General features: G+C 37.3%; 1 protein-coding gene across 2 annotated transcripts in view; it reads left to right on the top strand.

Annotated features, from left to right (window-relative positions):
* The window catches only part of KCNQ5 (potassium voltage-gated channel subfamily Q member 5), a 291673-nt gene that overhangs the window by 244944 nt on the left and 28651 nt on the right, over positions 1–18078 (top strand). Inside the window, exons 6-10 of one of the 2 annotated variants that reach the window (XM_082758047.1) lie at positions 4414–4524; positions 6324–6419; positions 9769–9863; positions 12084–12110; positions 14957–15013. In XM_082758047.1, the coding sequence (XP_082614173.1) occupies positions 4414–4524; positions 6324–6419; positions 9769–9863; positions 12084–12110; positions 14957–15013 (386 nt within the window). The remainder of the gene's footprint in view (positions 1–4413; positions 4525–6323; positions 6420–9768; positions 9864–12083; positions 12111–14956; positions 15014–18078) is intronic. The other variant, XM_082758048.1, reaches the window with a different exon arrangement.

The raw sequence follows: 18078 nt of genomic DNA, 5'->3' as shown, positions 1-18078 counted from the left end.
GTTTAAGCATCGTGCTAATGTTTCTATTATGAATATTCTTATGGTTGGAGTCCCCACAGTGCTGCTCAACACAGCTTAAAGTGTGTGTTGTATGAAAAGTTCAAGTTCAGAATTTGCTTTGCTAGAGATGGTAAATTTATTTAACAGAATAAAATAACAAAACTATATGGGAACAAAAAGTCCATACAAAAACTTAAGTTTTTCACAATCAAACCATGCATGATTTTCTGAGAACTGTTAGTGTTAACTAGAAATGAGTGTGCCTGTAGTGGCATCGAGTTTGTATGTTAAGTAGTTTTACCTGCAAATTAAGACTCTTAATTCTCCTATGCATTTAACAGTGTTTCTCTTAATATATCATTTTTTTTAGCAGTATACAACAGTAATGGTAGGATACAGAACAGCTCTGGGACTCCAGAGTGACCTGTAGGTGAACAAAACAAGTTAGGATGAATAACATTTTTGCAATTACTAGCTCAAATGAGTTAATATTGATGGCATTTTTCCCATTTAATGTGATGATAGTCTGAGCAAACCACATTTTTTCAGTTAATTGATGTCAGGTAAATATTCAAAAGGTAAGTTCTGCTACCAGAACATAAAATTATGTCAGAAATATTAGGATAGAGGGGGAGCCTCTGGGCTCTATCTCATCTGACTGAAGGCACTGATGTTACATAACCTTATTATTATAGGGTTGCACACTGGAACAGGCTCCCCAGTGAAGTAGTCACTGCACCAAGCCTGTCTGAATTTAAAAAGTGATTGGACTGTGCACTTAGTCACATGGTCTAAACTTTTGGATAGACCTGTGCAGTACCAGGAGTTGGACTTGATCCTCATGGGTCCTTTCCAACTCAGGATATTCTATGATTCTATGATTATATTGTCTCACTTATTATTAGCTTATTTATTAGCTCTAGCAATGAGATGTAACACAAGTTCTACCATAATGATTTTTGAATCTAGCTAGGTGGCAGTGCCTTCCTTATCTGATCTGTTCAGTCCTGCATTTTAGGATATGATGAGTTACCTGCTGAAAGAATCTTTCTTTCCATTGTGCAAGTTTGTGTGACCAGATTATACTGAACACCCAGATATTTTATGTTTCAAGTAAGGTGAAATGAATCCTATCCAAAGAAAGAAACTCTAGAAGTTTTGGGTTGTTGTCCTCATTTAGGCTGGGGTGAACAGACATGGGGCTGTTAGGCCGGTATCCCCAGTAAGACAAGATTTGCAAACCTTCCTATCTCTTTTACTGTTTCTTAATCCTTTTTTTACCACATTCCTTTCTCTGCCCCAGCCTCTTTCTAAATAAACAACCTGACCCTAATTACTTCCTCAAGTTTGCTACATCCATACACAGATTTTGTATTTCTGATACTGTTACCTAGTTGCTCTTGTCTTTGTGTTGTGTTAAAGATACAGCTACTTAGGTGGTATTGTCCTTGCAAGATTTAATCCCCAAAAGGTCCCTGATAGGGCATGGTGCTGACATCTATATGCCCATTTAAAGAACATCCTGAGATAAAACAGCTCAAAGTGATCAACAAGACACTGATACTCTCAAGCATTGACTGATATCAATTCTTCAGGACCTAAAACAATGAGAGAAAGGCCTTTAATATGGTTCTATTATTTTCTTTGGAGAAATTCCAAAGATGTAGTCTGTATGACTGCTCCTGGTTTTGGATTGCTCTCAGATACCAAATCCCAAAGGTTCAAGTTTATCTTTGACTCCTTCAGAAGATGTTAGTGGCAATATCATTAATATGCAGATGACAGTTGTTTCCTTCTTGTCGGCCCAGGCAGGAGATATCTTTGTACTTTCCAGCATCTAGCAGAGATAGGGAGCTGGATAGAAGCCAAATAACTGGGCTCATTCCAGAGCTTCAAATTGCTTCACAATGATTGGCCTAGAAATGAATTTTGAAGAACTTTTGTTCAAGGGATTCATTTGTTCAAGTGCTTCATTACTCTCTGGGTCTTAATAGCTTCAAACTGTTCTGCATTTGCCCTCTAATGTGAAAAGCTCAGAATATCTTGTTCACTAAACCAAACCAAACCAAACCAAGCCCCTCTGCTGGTCCAAGAGTGTGGGTGCATCAGTTCACCTCTGCCAGAAGCAAAGGGAGCATTCCCATCTCCCCTCCTTCTAATCACTCAGTCTCAGCAATGCTTTTCCTTTGACTGCCTTGTGCAGACCGTGGTGCTTTTCAGACATCTCCGTGAGCTGACTCAACTCACCAAAACAGCAGAAGTGAACCACACAAAATTTTGGGTAGTTCTCTCCACTTTCTTGGGTTTCATTGGCTCTCTCAAGAGTCTGGCAAAGGCTGGGGAAGGGGATGAGGGCAGGGATGTGAAGAGGTGCAAGGAAGGAGAGCGAGACCTGATAAGCACCCAAGGTGGTGGAGAGTTGCACCTGCCTCCGAGCTAGCATTACTAAACTTGAGACCTGATAACCACTTGAAATTTCAGCTGTGGCCTTAATTCAGCTCACTCTCTTTTAGTCACTCTGGCTTTCTTAGGGTAAATTACACCCGCAGTTTGTTCCCAACAATGGGAGCAATTAAAGGCACTGTTTACTATCTACAGAGCCTTAAATAGTTTAAATCTAATTACTTCCAAAAGACTTTCCTTCTTTTGTCCTGTGGTGACCCCTGCATTAAATAGAATTGCTTTGGCCGTCTTTCATAGGAATGAACTTTGAGGAAGCTGGAAGCAAAATATTGTCTCTAGAAGGCATTTTCCTGAAGAATTCATTCCTGCCAGAATATTTGCTAAGCCTGAACTTGCCCACATTTGGTACACGATGTAAAATAATTCTCTGTGCACATGTTCTCAGCTAATAACAGACCCTGGAGTCCTTGGCACTCAGCCTACTGTTGTCTATCTTTGTCCTTTAACATCGTGTGCCGCTGCCTGATCACGCGCCTCACAGCCTTTCACCCGGCCTTTGGAAACCCTCCGCTCAGCCGGCTTGTTCCTGGCACCCACATCGAGCAGCAGGCTGGGTCCGTGCTCCCCAAAAGGGAAGCACAGAGACGTGACTATCCCCAGCTGATCTGGGCCCAGGGCCTGGGACTGGCACACCTCCCGGGCCAGGAGCAGGCTGGAGGACATTCCCTTGGGCTGGGGAAGATCCCCAGCCACACACAGACATGAAGCCATAATCCTTTGCTTTGTTTTGACTTAGAGACATGCTCTGTAGGCCACAACCACATGCCAGTATCCCAGCAGCCCTTGGAATACACGCTGCATATCTACGTGACCTGCAGTCAATGCGTTGCACGTGGAGACTGAAACACAGGAAGTTCCAGCTGAACATGAGGGGACACTTCTTTACTGTGAGGGTGACAGAGCCCTGGGACAGGTTGCTGGAGAGTTTGTGGAGTCTCCTTCTCTGGAGATATTCAAAACCCACCTGGATGCCATCATGCACAATGTGATCTAGGTGATCCTGCTTGGCAGAGGGGTTGGACTAGATGATCTCCAGAGGTCCCTTCCAACTTTGACCATCCAGTGATTCTGTAAGACCCCTCTCACATGCACTGAACTCTGCTGTCACCTGCTCTGGTGTCATCTGCATTTGGAATTGTGCCTCTGAACACACTTTCCACATGAAAGAATTACAGATGCCTTCCTCTTTCTCCTTGACCTCTTCCCACTCAGATCTGAGCTGACATTGTCCAACAGCCTGAGGACCTGTTGGACCTTGCCACAACCGGGTACTGTGTAGTGTCTTTGTATGGTGTAATGTCATGTCAGGAGTCATGTACGTATATCTGAGCCTGGGAGAAGGAAAGGGAAAGGACCAGGAATTTCTTACAGCTCCTTCCAGATTTTGATTATCATTTTTTGTGTTTCATATGACCTAGCTCGAATTGTACTGACAGGCTTGTAGAGAACGCAACTGCTTGTATTTCCATTGACTTCATCTTGTCTATGAACTTCAACCTCCTTTTAGTCCTGCTGTATTTCTCCAATATGGTACCTCTGTAATTTATATTCATGTGGTTGGGCAAAGACACACAGCCTTGCTGAAAATGGGTGAAACATCTCTACATCTACTGAAAAGCATCATTTTTTCAGCCCAACTCACATCATTTCCCATCATTTGCTTCAACTGTGAGATCACAGACCTTTGAATCTATTATTTATTTATTGCTTATTGAGGCATTTTTCTCATGTTTATTATTTATCTCAGTTATTTATGCATAGACAGTATTGAGTCTTCATAGAAAAATGAATTCATATTATTTATGTTTGCCTTTTAGAAACAACTATATATATTTCATGTGTCTTGAATTATTTAGTGGAAATGCTGTTCCATGCAATGTATATAATCTGAAACTAACCTCTCAGGGACCTCCAGTAAACCTTGTTCTTTTTTTTTTTTTTTTTTTTCAGATCACATTGACAACCATTGGCTATGGAGACAAAACCCCTCTTACTTGGCTTGGAAGGCTGCTTTCTGCAGGATTTGCTCTACTTGGCATTTCCTTCTTTGCACTACCTGCTGTGAGTATGCTTAAAAAAACCTGTAATAGAAACTTCAGTAGCTCCTAGTGCTGTTACAATACAAAAAGCTGAAGGAAGCTTTATACATGAAGAACAACTGTTTAAGACCTTTTGCTCTGTGACAACATTGGTGAACTGGTAGCACCCAAACAAAAGGTTTGGTGTTGCTGTCATTACTTGAGTTTGGGGGATTTTTTTGAACAAGGACAAAACAAGCAAATAACCCTAAATTAGTTAACATACTACTCTGTAAGACTGAAATTTCTTTCTTTTGTTATGAATTGTGACTCATACATTAGCACTTTTCTTTCAGAATTTTAAAAAAAAAAAAAAAATCAACCAATATGTTTTTCTGGATTAGTTTGTATTGAAAAAAAAAGTAGGATAATTCTCATTTTTGTGAGTATAATCTACAACTGTGAAAGACTGAATTTCCTTCCTTTTTCAAAACAGTGTGAAATAAGCATGGAATTAGAAGTGATATTTGTATTTTTTTGTATTCCATCCAGTGCAATACCTATGGAAAATAAATATTTTAATACTTTAATAATTTATAATATAATTATAAAATATATATGTTATAATAATACAGTTGTTTTTAACCATGTAGATAAATCAAGGTTAAAAGTCAGCATTTGCCAAATGTATTGAATCATCTAGTATACTACATTTGTTTCTTACTTTAAGCAGGGGGAGTATTTCAATACCTCTGACATTATAATGCGTTATAATTATAATTATATTACATTACCTGTTTGTGAATCTTTGACATTTAATGGCAGCTACTGTAATTAATTCTCCTTGTTACCTAGTCACCACTAGCAAGAAAGTTAGTCTTAGCAGGAATGTAAAGAAATGGAAAAAATGAATAACTTTACATATCTGAGATGCCACAACTTCTATTCCTCATGTCATATTCTATATACAGAAACTGATTTTCCTCACAAACACTTTTGTGCTGAATCTGTCTGTAAAACAAGAGATATGTCTGAACCTTTTGTGCAATTCTAATGTTGTTTTATCCTGACTGAGAGTCAAGTGGAAATGTTCTTTCTTATAACACAGGCATGTATGTCCAGCAGAAATGTTGCACTCCTTCCAAGCCAAAGAGGGAAACATTCTCAGTCTTTGCATCTATTTAGCAGGAGTCAAATTTATCTTACTTATTCAAGAGTAAAAAAGACAAAAGGGGAGACATTTCACTGGCTTTTTTTTTTTTTTTTTTTTTTTGCATTCCTATAGAATAAGCAGTGAGGATTATTTAAATAGGAAAAAGTGAGAGGAAATGGTCTTAATCAGTTAAACAAGGTATTTTTTTCTAACATCTCTAAAATCAAAAGCTATAATAAGCACTTAAGCACTGCAGATACAGATTTTATAGTCCATATATATCTGGCATATCTGGCAGCTGGTCATTTCATCATTCTTGGCTTAAGTTCCTTTGAATGTTCCTGCCTGACTGTATATATATATTTGAATGTGTTTGTGTGGCCTTTAGATTTGCAGGAACATAGTGTAGCACAAACCCTAGTGATGGTTGGGATAAGAGGTCACTGATAGCACCACAGAGGTCACTGATAGCACCACTCCTCTTAAGGAGTCTCCTGTCTCACTATGAATGGGCACTGTTGTTAAACTTTGTACAGCCATATACCATCATAAATGTGTTATCTGAAGTACACAAAGTACGCATACATTTACTTTAGATCAAACCTTTGTATTTGATTGTGTATTTTTGTAGAAAAACAAACAAACAACAACAAAAACTACCTACTAAAAAATGGTTTCTTGTATTTCAGGGCATCCTTGGTTCAGGATTTGCATTAAAAGTGCAGGAACAGCATCGCCAGAAACACTTTGAGAAAAGAAGGAATCCAGCTGCCAGTCTAATTCAGGTAAATATGAAATCAGTGAAAAGATAATAGTAGAGGATTTAAAGTACATACTGGAGCAAGTTGTAATATTTTAATTTGTGGAAATAATGTTTAACAGAATTATTGATTTCATGAAATATGTTTCTTCAGTGATTGCAGTGTGCTTCCATAATTGTGCATAAAGAATTTCCATGTGCAGTTTATGAGCTCTTCCATCCCTGATGAAGAAACTGAGTCAATCCTGTAGTTGATGAATTAGAATTGATCCCTGGAGAACACAACTGACAGAACAGTACTCTTATCTATATTAAGCTAGTTTTCACTATTACAGGGATAAGAGTGCTCCGGTGAGTGACATACTTGGTGAAAATGAAGTGCCCTATCCAGAGAACTGATTTCAATATTAGTCAATTCAAAAGCTAGAAAAGTAGGCACAAGCAATTCCAAAATGTCTGAAATGTCTGATTTTTTTTTTTAAGTGGTTTCAGCTCCGGTGTCGACATCATGGTGACAGTCAATTATTTGGAGTATTTTTTAAGCAAATGCAGCATAATATCTATTAAGCAGCATTTTTTTATTTTTTTTGCTTAACTTACTTAAAAATGAGAAAATTGTATAAAGAATGTGTTTGCAACAAGCTTTATTCTATTTGATGCATTGGGAAAAAAAATAGGGAAAAAAAAAAAGTGAAATAATCTTCTAACATCCTAGTTTATTTTCTTGCGAATACAAGTGTTTTATGTCTACTGCATATGCTCTTTGTTTGTTGTTTGTTTTCATTCTGAAATAATAAATCCAAATAAAGAAGCTTCTCAGCTGAATACACTAGAGTTCCATGTCAAGTTCAGATTAGATGCCAGGATGTTTTTGAAGCATTCTTAAAGTTCATAAATGCTTTCCATTATTTGCGTTCAATGCTTACTAAATATTAAGTATTTGACACTCAATATTTATTAGAATAATTAATAAATATAAATCTGCTCTTTTTGAAACTATTGTACTGTACATGTAGAATGAGTGTCTGGGATATTTTCTAAAACATATATTCTAATCTACTTCTGTCATGAAATTAAAGTTCGTTTGACAGAGGACAGATATAATAGCCTTAGGCTTTGGATGTAGCTCTTCTTATTGTTGTAAGACAGTCCAACCAAAATAATTGTAAGACAGTATGCTAAATAAATTAAGAGTAGCCATCTGACTGATCTCAGAAAGTGACTCTTGATGGGCAAAACTGCTGTGAAAGAAAGACATCTGTTGTGGGATCCCAAAAGTGAATGTTAGTTCAGCATTTTCATGTCCATTTTCACATTCAGTATTTTCAGTTATTTGGAAATTAATATAAAATTGCTGATGGAGATATTGTCAATATAGAAATTTGCCAGTATATGGCAGAATAGTAAAGATGAGGGCAGGCACATAGGAATGAACCTGAGTATGATCAGGATGACTTTATAGGCTGGAATGATTCCAACAAAATGACTATATATTCAACACAAAACTGTTGATCTAGAAACAATGAATTCAAGGTATTTATACAGGACTCCATCCTAATATTAGAGACTCTGGAAAGCATGTGACCAAGGGTAAGAAACACAGAGGAGAAAGAGTACAGGAGAAGGGTCAAGAGCTTCATACAGGTTACCATTATGTTACTCCTCCAAGGTTAATTACAGTCCTTACATACAGAACAAGAAATGTGTTAAGTAGATATGGCTGATATTACCCCATACATAATGCAGCTGGTACGAACATGCTACATATCATCTCAACAACCACAGTTTGTAAAGGAGGCTGCACAATTGGAGAAAACAAAATTAAAAAAAAAAAAAATGGGAAGAAGAGAAAAAAAAAAAAAAAAAAGAGCAGTTTTCTGGAGAAAAGTTCATGTTTAGAAATGTAGGGTGTATCTCAACTGTATATTATCTACTGTAACAGTGCCCCGTTTTTTTAATTGTCTATTATGGATATTGACAATGAACTACCATGGAAATCAGTTCTTTAGTTTGTCATAATAATGTCTACTTTCTGATAAGTGACTGTACAGAAATAGTCCATGCTAACTTCTATGTTGCAATAGATACACTGTGTGTATCTATAGCTACACTATAGCTAAGGGCTATACCTGGCTGAAAGATAGCTCAACTATCACAACAGAAACTGAAATGTATAATATGAACATGCTTTTCTCAATTTGTTTAGCTTATAAGAAGCAAACAGTGTGAATATTATTTGAATATATAAATCCAGAGAGGAAGTGTTGGAAACTACAGGACTATTTAATGTAGCAGACAGAAACATAACAAATTTATCTGGCTTCAAGCCAAAACCAAAGAGCTTCAAATTGAAAATAATGCAGAGATTTTTGACAAAGAACGATTGAGCAGTGGAACAATTTACAAAGTAAGTGATAGCCTCTTACTCTGTAGATGAATTCTAGATGCAATTGTGGGAGATGTGCAGGAAAACAGGGTATTAGACGCTGTACAAGAATACCTTGTACGCTGTATTAGACGCTGTACAAGACATTTAATGGTTGACAATATACAGGAAGCACAGATACTCGGCTAGAACAAATTAATATAGTTATGCTGACATCAGGGAAGCTGTACCAGTTTGTAGAACTAAGGATCTGTCCTACTATCCACATGCAGTTATAAATCTAAATGGTGAATGCATTTTCAATGCTATGCTGTGGTCACTCACCTTTGAAATGAATCATTTCATAGTTTTAAACTTTTAACAATGTTTCAAAAGACAGAGAATATTTCACTTCTCTTCTAAATGTTTTCAGTCTGGTTTTCATTATCATTTACAAAATGTACTATGACATTTTCTTTACCTCAGAATGCAAGTTTGTGTGGGTTTCCCCTATGGAATTGTCACAAATAAATCACTACGATGCTTTTTTTTTTTTGAGCACCTTTATGTGCTGAATATTTTCTGGTATTTCCACAAAGCTAGTAACTCTTACCATACCATGTTATGATTCATAAAAACTTTGGTAGGTTTTTACTAGTAATTACTTACTCACCCTAATGTAGAAATCCCAATCTGAGCAAAATCCACTCTCCGTAATCAGTGCGGTGGCATTGTCACTTCATGTTCTTGGTTCCTTTGTGCTTTTCTATTGTTTCCCCATACCAGGCTTCTTGGCGGTTTTATTCTACCGACACCAGCCGAACAAACCTGACAGCCACCTGGCGATATTATGAAAGTATTCTTCCTCCCCTCAGGCATGTATCAGTGCTATGAATGATAAAAGAAAGCCATGACTTGTATTGGTTACTAATCTGCTTTTCAATTTTTTGTTTCATCCCCTGCTCCCTCTTGCCTTGTTTTTCTTTTTTATCATATATCCTGCACGTAGTGTGTATGGCGTAGTTATGCGGCTGATGAGAAATCGGTTTCCATTGCTACCTGGAAGCCTCATTTGAAGGCCTTGCATACCTGCAGCCCTACAAAGTAGGTACAAATATGGCAGCTGGTGCTGTTCTTGATGTCTGTTCAAGCTTATAGAGAATTATTATTTGTCTGTTTTGTCTTGTTTTGTCTTCTTAAGTCCTCTCACCAAAAATGTCAACTAACAAACCAGACCAATGTTATTTAGGATCCTAGCACAGTGGGACAAATCACTTTCATTTATCATCTAAGAAGTAACTCTGAGCACAGGCATTAGAAACATTTTACCAAATAATAATAATAATAATAACAATAATAATATATCAAGGTTAGTGTTTCACTACTATTCATACCAGCTGTGCATATATACTCGTTAATAATCATAGTCCCATTTTGAAGTTACACAGATTCATCCTAAGTGCCACTGGTAAAGATATATTATAATTTGTAACAGATCTATAGAATACACCTATTGGATAATGCTACATGTTGATCAAGCAAAAATGTCTCCCTACAATCTTGAAACTTTTAATCCTGAACCAAATGCTGGTATAAATTCACGTGACTCCATGTAAAACACAAGTTTGCTCCATGTGAAGATCAGGGCTGAAAGGCTGTGCCTGACCTGTGGGACCAGGGAACACCCCTCAGTCCCAGCTGCACATGCTGACAGCACTGCAATGAATACTGGGGGGCCAAACAGGTGGGCTGCTCTCCTTTAAACCCTTGTTTTTATGGGGCAGAAACACAGACTGCACTTCAGTGAAATTTAGTTGATCAAGAACCTGGATGTGGGGAGGGCAATGGAAGTTGCACCTTTCTCTTGCTCTGGAAGGAGGATGAACAACCAAAAGCAGACTCACTGGGAAGCTCAACCCCTAATGATTTGTCCTTGGCATAAACCTCTATTTTGGTCACAGCAGCAACCATTTGAGCAAATATACACATGGATACAATTTTTCCTTTGACCAATGCAACTTGCCCAGTTTCAAATTATATCAAATGAAGAAAATATTAATACAGGGCTTGTTTCCTGAGTTAAAAACTATTTTCACACTCTTTGACTAGCCAGTGCTTCTATAAAAGACTATAGCCATAGAATACATTTCTAAAGGAACATAGCCTTGTGGCATTTTGCAGATGAGTGCACTGGGGAAATTCCTGCTTTTTGTCATAACTTCTGTTATATTCAGTATCTCCTTAGGGGAAATTATATCCTCAGATATATACCCAGTCAGTGGAAGGTAACTAAAAACTCCTAATATCACAGCCTGGCAAACAGAAAATATTCAATGTCATAATTTGGGTGAGAACCCACAGAGCACTGGTCATCCAAGACCCTTCAGTAGTTCAGCTGAAGATTTACCAGAAGGTAGTAAGGTGACTGATAGGGCACAAATCAGGAAGTAAACGAAACTCAATAAAGATCAAAAAGGAATGAAATAAGAGCCTTATGGGAAAGCTCTGATAAGCATCCTAACTGTTGTTATTGCAGACAGTGCAAGAGAATTAGTGGTTTCTCCCAAAGCTGGGTGATGAACATCCACATGACAGTAAAAAGGTAATTCTGTGCCAAAAAGCTCAGCCAAAAAGAGGTTTGGCTGGGTACCCAAAGCTGATCTTTGAATTTCAAAGAGTTGACAAGAACAGAGCCATAAGTAATCCATTACCATAACCATAATTCCAAAATGCTTCAAACTAAAAGGAGCTTTTAGATTAAAAGTTACATGGAATATTGATTTTAATAAACCTGTAAATTTTTTTGACATATACAAACAGGTTGAAGACAGCATTGATATAAGCAAATGGATATAAAAAATACATAAATAATGAAGTTGTATCCAACCTAAAATATTCTAAAATATGCCTGTCCCTCAAAAGTGCATTTAATTGTAATTTTAAATGAGCCTATTGCTGTGATATCCTAAAATTAAACCTTTTTATTTACCAGAGATAACTTTATCTAATAAGAGCCTACAGCTTTCTGTTATATATGTGTCAGCAATGCATTTTGCCTAAGTGCTTTGCCAACTCAGTCTGCAGTGGTATGTACTAAGCATGTTATGCATGTTTTAAAACAAATGAAAAGTTTATTTTTTTCAGAAGCATTGTAGTTATGAGTCTTGCTTGAATGTCTTTGTGGTTGCAATGTAATGTGTGTATTGTACACTAATTCACACATCCATTTACGTTTAGCATATGTCTAACATCATCTGTAACTGAGAAATCTGATTACTATCTGCATAACAAATATGTTTTTCCCTCCCACTCCCTGACCTGAAGAAAAGAACAAGGGGAAGCTTCTAGCAGGTTTGTAGTTTCTTTTATTCCCTTTATCTTTGAAATCTCTGCTTCTTAAAGGCTTCTCTGCTCAATAGGTTCAATAAACTGTAACTGCTGATAATAGTTACAAATTGCAATTGTGTTTAACTTGGTTCGATAGAGCAATGATGCTGAAATTTGCTTCTTTGTCCTAGTTCTTGTATGGAAAAAATAGGCAATTTTTTACTTTTCTAAGTACTAAGTACATGTTGAAGTGTTTTAATGTGGAGGGAGAGCTCAGTCGGAGCTGTGGCGGTAGTGAGTGAAGCAGCCCCCACAGACCCTGCTCCTGGGGAGGGACCTGCCCACTGTCTCCTGCAATAAAGCTGATGCCATTTCCAGAATCTGCAATGGAAGGCACAGGCATGTAGCATAATTTGGCTTCATGAAACAGGGCATCAGCCCTCTGCTGCAGAACACTTCTGGTTGTCACCCAGCCTGGATGCAGTCTGAGGACTGGCTGCTTGCAGCATGCAGAGTCAGGGCTATCTTCATTTGACAAATAAAGCCCCAGAGATACACAGTCTAAAGGCACTAAGTGGTAACACTACTCTTTTTCTTTACTTATAGCTTGAATGCCTAGGGCCAGGAAAGGACTTGGTGGCTGCAGAAGAAATTATGCTGCCTCCAAAACTAGTTAGGGATGGGAGTCAGCAGGTGTTGGGCAGTCAGCACTCCAGGAAAGCACAGTCAGAAGACAGTGGGATTTGCTTCCAAGGAGAAGATTATCAAAAGCCCAAAAAACGTTTCAGTGACACATCAAGCCCTGAAATGTATCCACGCCTGAGTTGTACTGTGGTTCACAAACTCTTTTTGATTATTTAATTATCTATGGGGAGTCCAAGCACTTCAGCACCTAAAATGCAAAAATCACATGGAAAGTCTTTGCAGAAATTGCCTATGTCCCATTTTTCAGATTGCTCCTGAAGTACACATAACTGCTGTTGGTATGACAGTATCTTGAGGTGACTGGGTTTGCTTTGAAAAAAAAAAAAAAAAAAGTGCTCCCTGGGAGCACTTTTCCTACTCTGGCTTTTGCAAGAAAGAGTCACTGTCAGTTCTGTGAATTTTCACATGCACTACCTCTATAGGTTTGCTGGCAATGCATTGATCTCATTAAATTATTACAACCTGGTCAAAATTTTTGCACTTGCCAGCCATATTTCCTACTCCTTCGACAACAACATTTAGAATTGCTTTCAGCTTTTTTAAAGGTGAGACAGAAGTTGGCAGTGAGTATGTGTCTCCAAAACAGTGATCTGTGCAGAAGAGAGAGCTTATTCCCAGTGGTATCCATGAGCACTTAAGGACATGAATTTACTTACAATAATTTGAAACTAGATTCAAAAAAATAAAAATAATAAATAAATAAATAAATAAATAAGATGTCAAAGTTACATCACCTCCTCTTTATTAGGGATAACTGTTGTGGTTTAAAAGTTGTCATTGATTTAGCCATATTTTTTCACTTTATTTTCACTGAATAAAGGATGTTTGTCCCTTGAAGAAACCTTAACTCCTATGTGCACTTCTGCATATTAGTGTATAACAATAAACTTGTTAACTTTTGAGATCCTGGTCTACAGTAAAAGCCTACAGACCACTCAGTGCCTTTTTTAGAAGGTGTGTTTTGTCAGTGGCCATTCATTGTTCTTATGCTGATATATCACTGTATGTTTGTATCACTTAAAATATGTGTATGTTGTCTTCTATAGTAAAAATGTAAATGCGAAGTGATGTGATGTACTTAGATTTCCTCAACTATTTAACTTCTTTCTTACTGCAATGCTGAGTGACTTGCATGGGATGCTATGTGAACTGCTTCTTGTTTCACTCTTAAATGAAGATGTGTTTGTTCAAGTAGTGCACTGGATTGCTTTCTGAATATGCTCTTTACTCTTTATTCCATTCTAATAACAGTGGAGAAAAACTCTTATTACCTTAAGTAAAAGCTGTTTTTTCTTTCCTACCAAAATGAATTTTATATTTACAGAAACGAATTCTTGCATTTTGTCATCCATAGACTTACGGTCTTTCATTAAGCAACTAAATGTTGCTGTCTGGGTTAAGAGAACCACACTTAGGATGCTACAACTTCATACTGATTTTAAGAAAAATATGTTCAATGCATTATATGTCGTATTTCTTAAAATATTATGCATAAACATTCTAGTTAATTGTTTATGAAAAGCAAGTGTGGACAACTTTCTGGTGTATCTATGTCAAAAATTGAGATATTTCTCTAGATCCATGCTAGAGTTCTGCAAGGTATTTAGAAAGCCCATATATGTTAAATTGTCTATTTCTATGAATACACTGAACACAATTAGTTTTTATTTCTATTCAGTTATACATTGTGGCTGAAATTCTTCCTATGCAAGGAATGAGGTCAAGACCAGTGAAACTTACAGCATCCTGAGAGCACAAAGTCTTAGGCTGTGTGTAGGACATGCATTGTGTCTGCAAAGAATGAATTTCACCTGTCTAGTTTAGCCTTCTTTTAGCTTTGTAAGTAGTGAGCCTGAATACAAATTCCCTACTTAGAAAACTCTCTCTGGTACAATAAGGAAGAGCTGCAAGCATAGGTGTTTAGGGGTGAAAAAAAGTCATCCCTGCTCTGAGAGAAGCATGTAAATTGTACTCTGGAATTCTCTCCATCTACTATCTCATAGCTGTTTCTAAAAGTAGATTTAATGTAAATTATTATCTCTGCATGTGCTGTATTGAAAAGAAATTGCCAGTGATGAAGAATCTTACTAGAGGTGGAAAGCCTAACCCCTCACCTAGCAGTGGAATGCATAGTAACATGGTCCTCTATCTCCCCTCACTCCTAGTAAGCTTTGTAGTAATAAACAGAAGCTCTTCAGGATGTACACCCCTCGGAAACATAGGTATTCAGCATCCTGCCTATTCATATGATGTTTGAGAATGCCGACTAACATCAGGTGCATGATTCATTTATTTTCCCCTCCTTAGAGCTTTAAAGTTCCTTACTTCTCCAAAAGACATTTCCTGATTGTTTTTTTTAAGTGCTCATAATTCCCCTTGCTGCTTGTTGCCTGCAATGACATTAATGGCAATAATAACTGTTCTTTGAAATACATATGGTCAAATAATTGCAGTGTGCAGCACGCCATGATTTGCCAAAGCCCAATTTCCCTTCTCTGCCTGAGACTTGAACTTTTGGAATGTATCACTCTGTAGAGATCTAGAACAACATCTGAGTATTTAGATAAAGACATTTCCCCAAGTCCAAGAGGATTTTTACAACCATGGCAGTTGAGTTCTCCATCTAATAATTAGTGGGGAAAAATAAGCTATAACATGCTCATCAATATCAACAGTTAAAATGTGTAATAATTATTGGGAAGAATCCCCTTGGACACAGCCTGTGGAAGATGTGCCTGCATCATATACTGGAGGGTGAAGGAATGCATGTGAAATCAACCATCTGCTTCGGTTGAATTCTGTTGAAACTGTGTCTCTTACCAAAAATGGTAATTCCTAAATGGATGGAACTTATGGGAACAAAAAACAAAACAAAACAAAACAAAACAAAAAAGTACAAACTGATGCTAGTAAATGGAGGGGAAAAAAGTTTCTCTTTATCCAACACTGCTTTGGCAAAGTAAAAAAAAAAAAAAAAAAAAGTTTTGTTTTGTTTTGTTTTGTTTGACATTTGAACATTAAGACATTACATCCTTGGAATTCTTGTTATTACTCATTGAAGGTATGAGATATAACACTATGTTTCTTGGATTCAAGCTCCTAGCATAAGACTGGTGGAGAAGTTTTGTACATTTGAACTTCAGGCCTCATTATACTATCCGTTGCATTTGTATTTGTCCAACTTAGTTTTTTTATTTCCATAAAGTCATCTGTATCTTGGTAAGAATCAGCATCTGTATTCATTAGAAGTTAACTGCTGAAAGCAGACATGCACTTTTAATTGCTGTTATTTGTCATGGGTGATAACTTTTGTCAGCTTTAGCTTCTGTTTCAACTTGACATCCGAAGCATTCTTTCTCACCCTTAGACCTTCAGTTTACTTCTGATTAATTTCAATTTCTTCTTATTTCCACTTCCACCAGTCTGCTCAGTATGAAGTGCTGAGAAATTAATCACAGATTGTTAACTACTGGCAAGCAGTAGTGCTGCAGGTCTGAGGCTGAAGTGGGGCAGAACTTGACCAGAAATGTAGGAAGGGAAATAAGAGAGTAGGACAGGAAGACAGAGATGTTCTGTTACCTGAAAATTATAGTAAGATTGTCAATCAAAACAGACAGAACTGTGAGTGCAGAAGAGAAAAACAAGAGTTTGTTGGCATTTATCAGTCAAAACATTTATCAGTCAAAGTCTAGTCATTTGGTCCACCACAGTGTTTGTTCCCCATGCAGTGAAGCTACAGTGACCTCTAGTGTCTCTAAAACCTATTCTTTCATAAATCAACGATAAATAAGATAACATTTAAAGAAGAAATAAAAGTTACAGTCTTTTACTATCACAGGGAAGTGAGAGGCTCATCCATGTATTGACAGGAGGAATGAGTGGTAAGATTCTGCAAGTAACCTTTCAGAAAGAAAAGGAAAAAAAAATAGAGAAAAATCACTTCCGTTTTTTCCAGAGGCTTCAGTAGTAATTAATCTCCCCTAAAAGATGCTTCAAAGCTCCAGTGTTATCTATATGAATGTATCCCACAGCTTGCAACCTGTAAGAATAGAGGTCCAAAGAGATACTGTTTGCAGGGAAGATTGTAATAGAAAGTTAATAAGTACATAAATGAAACGGAATAAACTATCAATCACATGAGGTACAAGAAGTGATGGACATGTCTAAAGGAATACAGAGATAACTGGAAATAGCTGTGGCTCTCTGCAATCCTTGTCATTTAAGTGTGATTCAGGAACCTGTATAATTTGAGAAAGCATTTACACATCAATTTTCCCAATTCTTCCTAATGGTTCTTGCCTTTTGGACCAGCATTCAAGTTAGGGAGTACTTACAGAGATATGTAAATGTCCAAGGGCATTAACTGGTTTACTTTAATTTAAGGGATTTCCTTTGGATATCTTGTAAAAGGAGAGGAGAAAATGGAAAATAATATATATATATATACACACATATATGTATATATAACAGGCTAAGTCCTACAAAAAGTGAAGGATTTTTATTAGGGCACAGGACAGCGCTAATCCAGCCATCATTAAAACCAAGTAAAGTGCCATAAAGGATTATGTGGCCATTGATGCATGTGCAGAATGCCCAAAGATACTTGAAAAGGCATAAGATTATCTCCATTCTGTATCTCTAATACTGTTCCCACCACTATTGCAACAGAGTATCAAGAGCCAAGAACCCATAAGTGAAGGGACTTTCACTGCGGGAAAAAGCCTGGCTGGGATGAACCTAAAATGCTCTGATTCAGTTATTTCTACATGATACATTATTTATCTCATTATTTATCTTATTTATCTATAAAGAAGAGCCCCAAGGGCCGCAGCTTTTTTCTCCCAGGCTCCACTGGGAACTCTCCTGGCTCTCACTTCTCCCAGTGATTCTCCACTGCTGCAAGTCCTACAATTTATGCCCACGCTGAATAGGACCCAGTGGCTTTAGGAACATTTCCCACCAGTCTCAAAATAGGAACAGGGATCCAAGAACGAACAACTGTTATAACCAACATCTTTGGAGAAACTCTCAAGATTCAAAACAGTTTCCAAACCAGGCTTTCTTCAGAGGCTGCGTTTCTCTTCATGATGCAGCATTCTCTGCATGGACCCTCGGCATGCAATTACATTGCCATTGCTACAAAGCAGATTTATTTTTTTAAAGTGTGAGGTCTGCATTTAAAATTAATATTTTCATTCTCAGTGTTGCACTTCTGCAAATGTCTCTAGTACAGAAGAAGTGTCTACTGTTCCTTTCACCATTGCTTTGATTTGGAGAACTAAAGATA

This window comes from Aythya marila (genome assembly GCF_965140915.1).
Source record: "Aythya marila genome assembly, chromosome: 3".
NCBI lineage: Eukaryota > Metazoa > Chordata > Aves > Anseriformes > Anatidae > Aythya > Aythya marila.
This window is presented reverse-complemented; position numbering and strand designations above follow the sequence as displayed.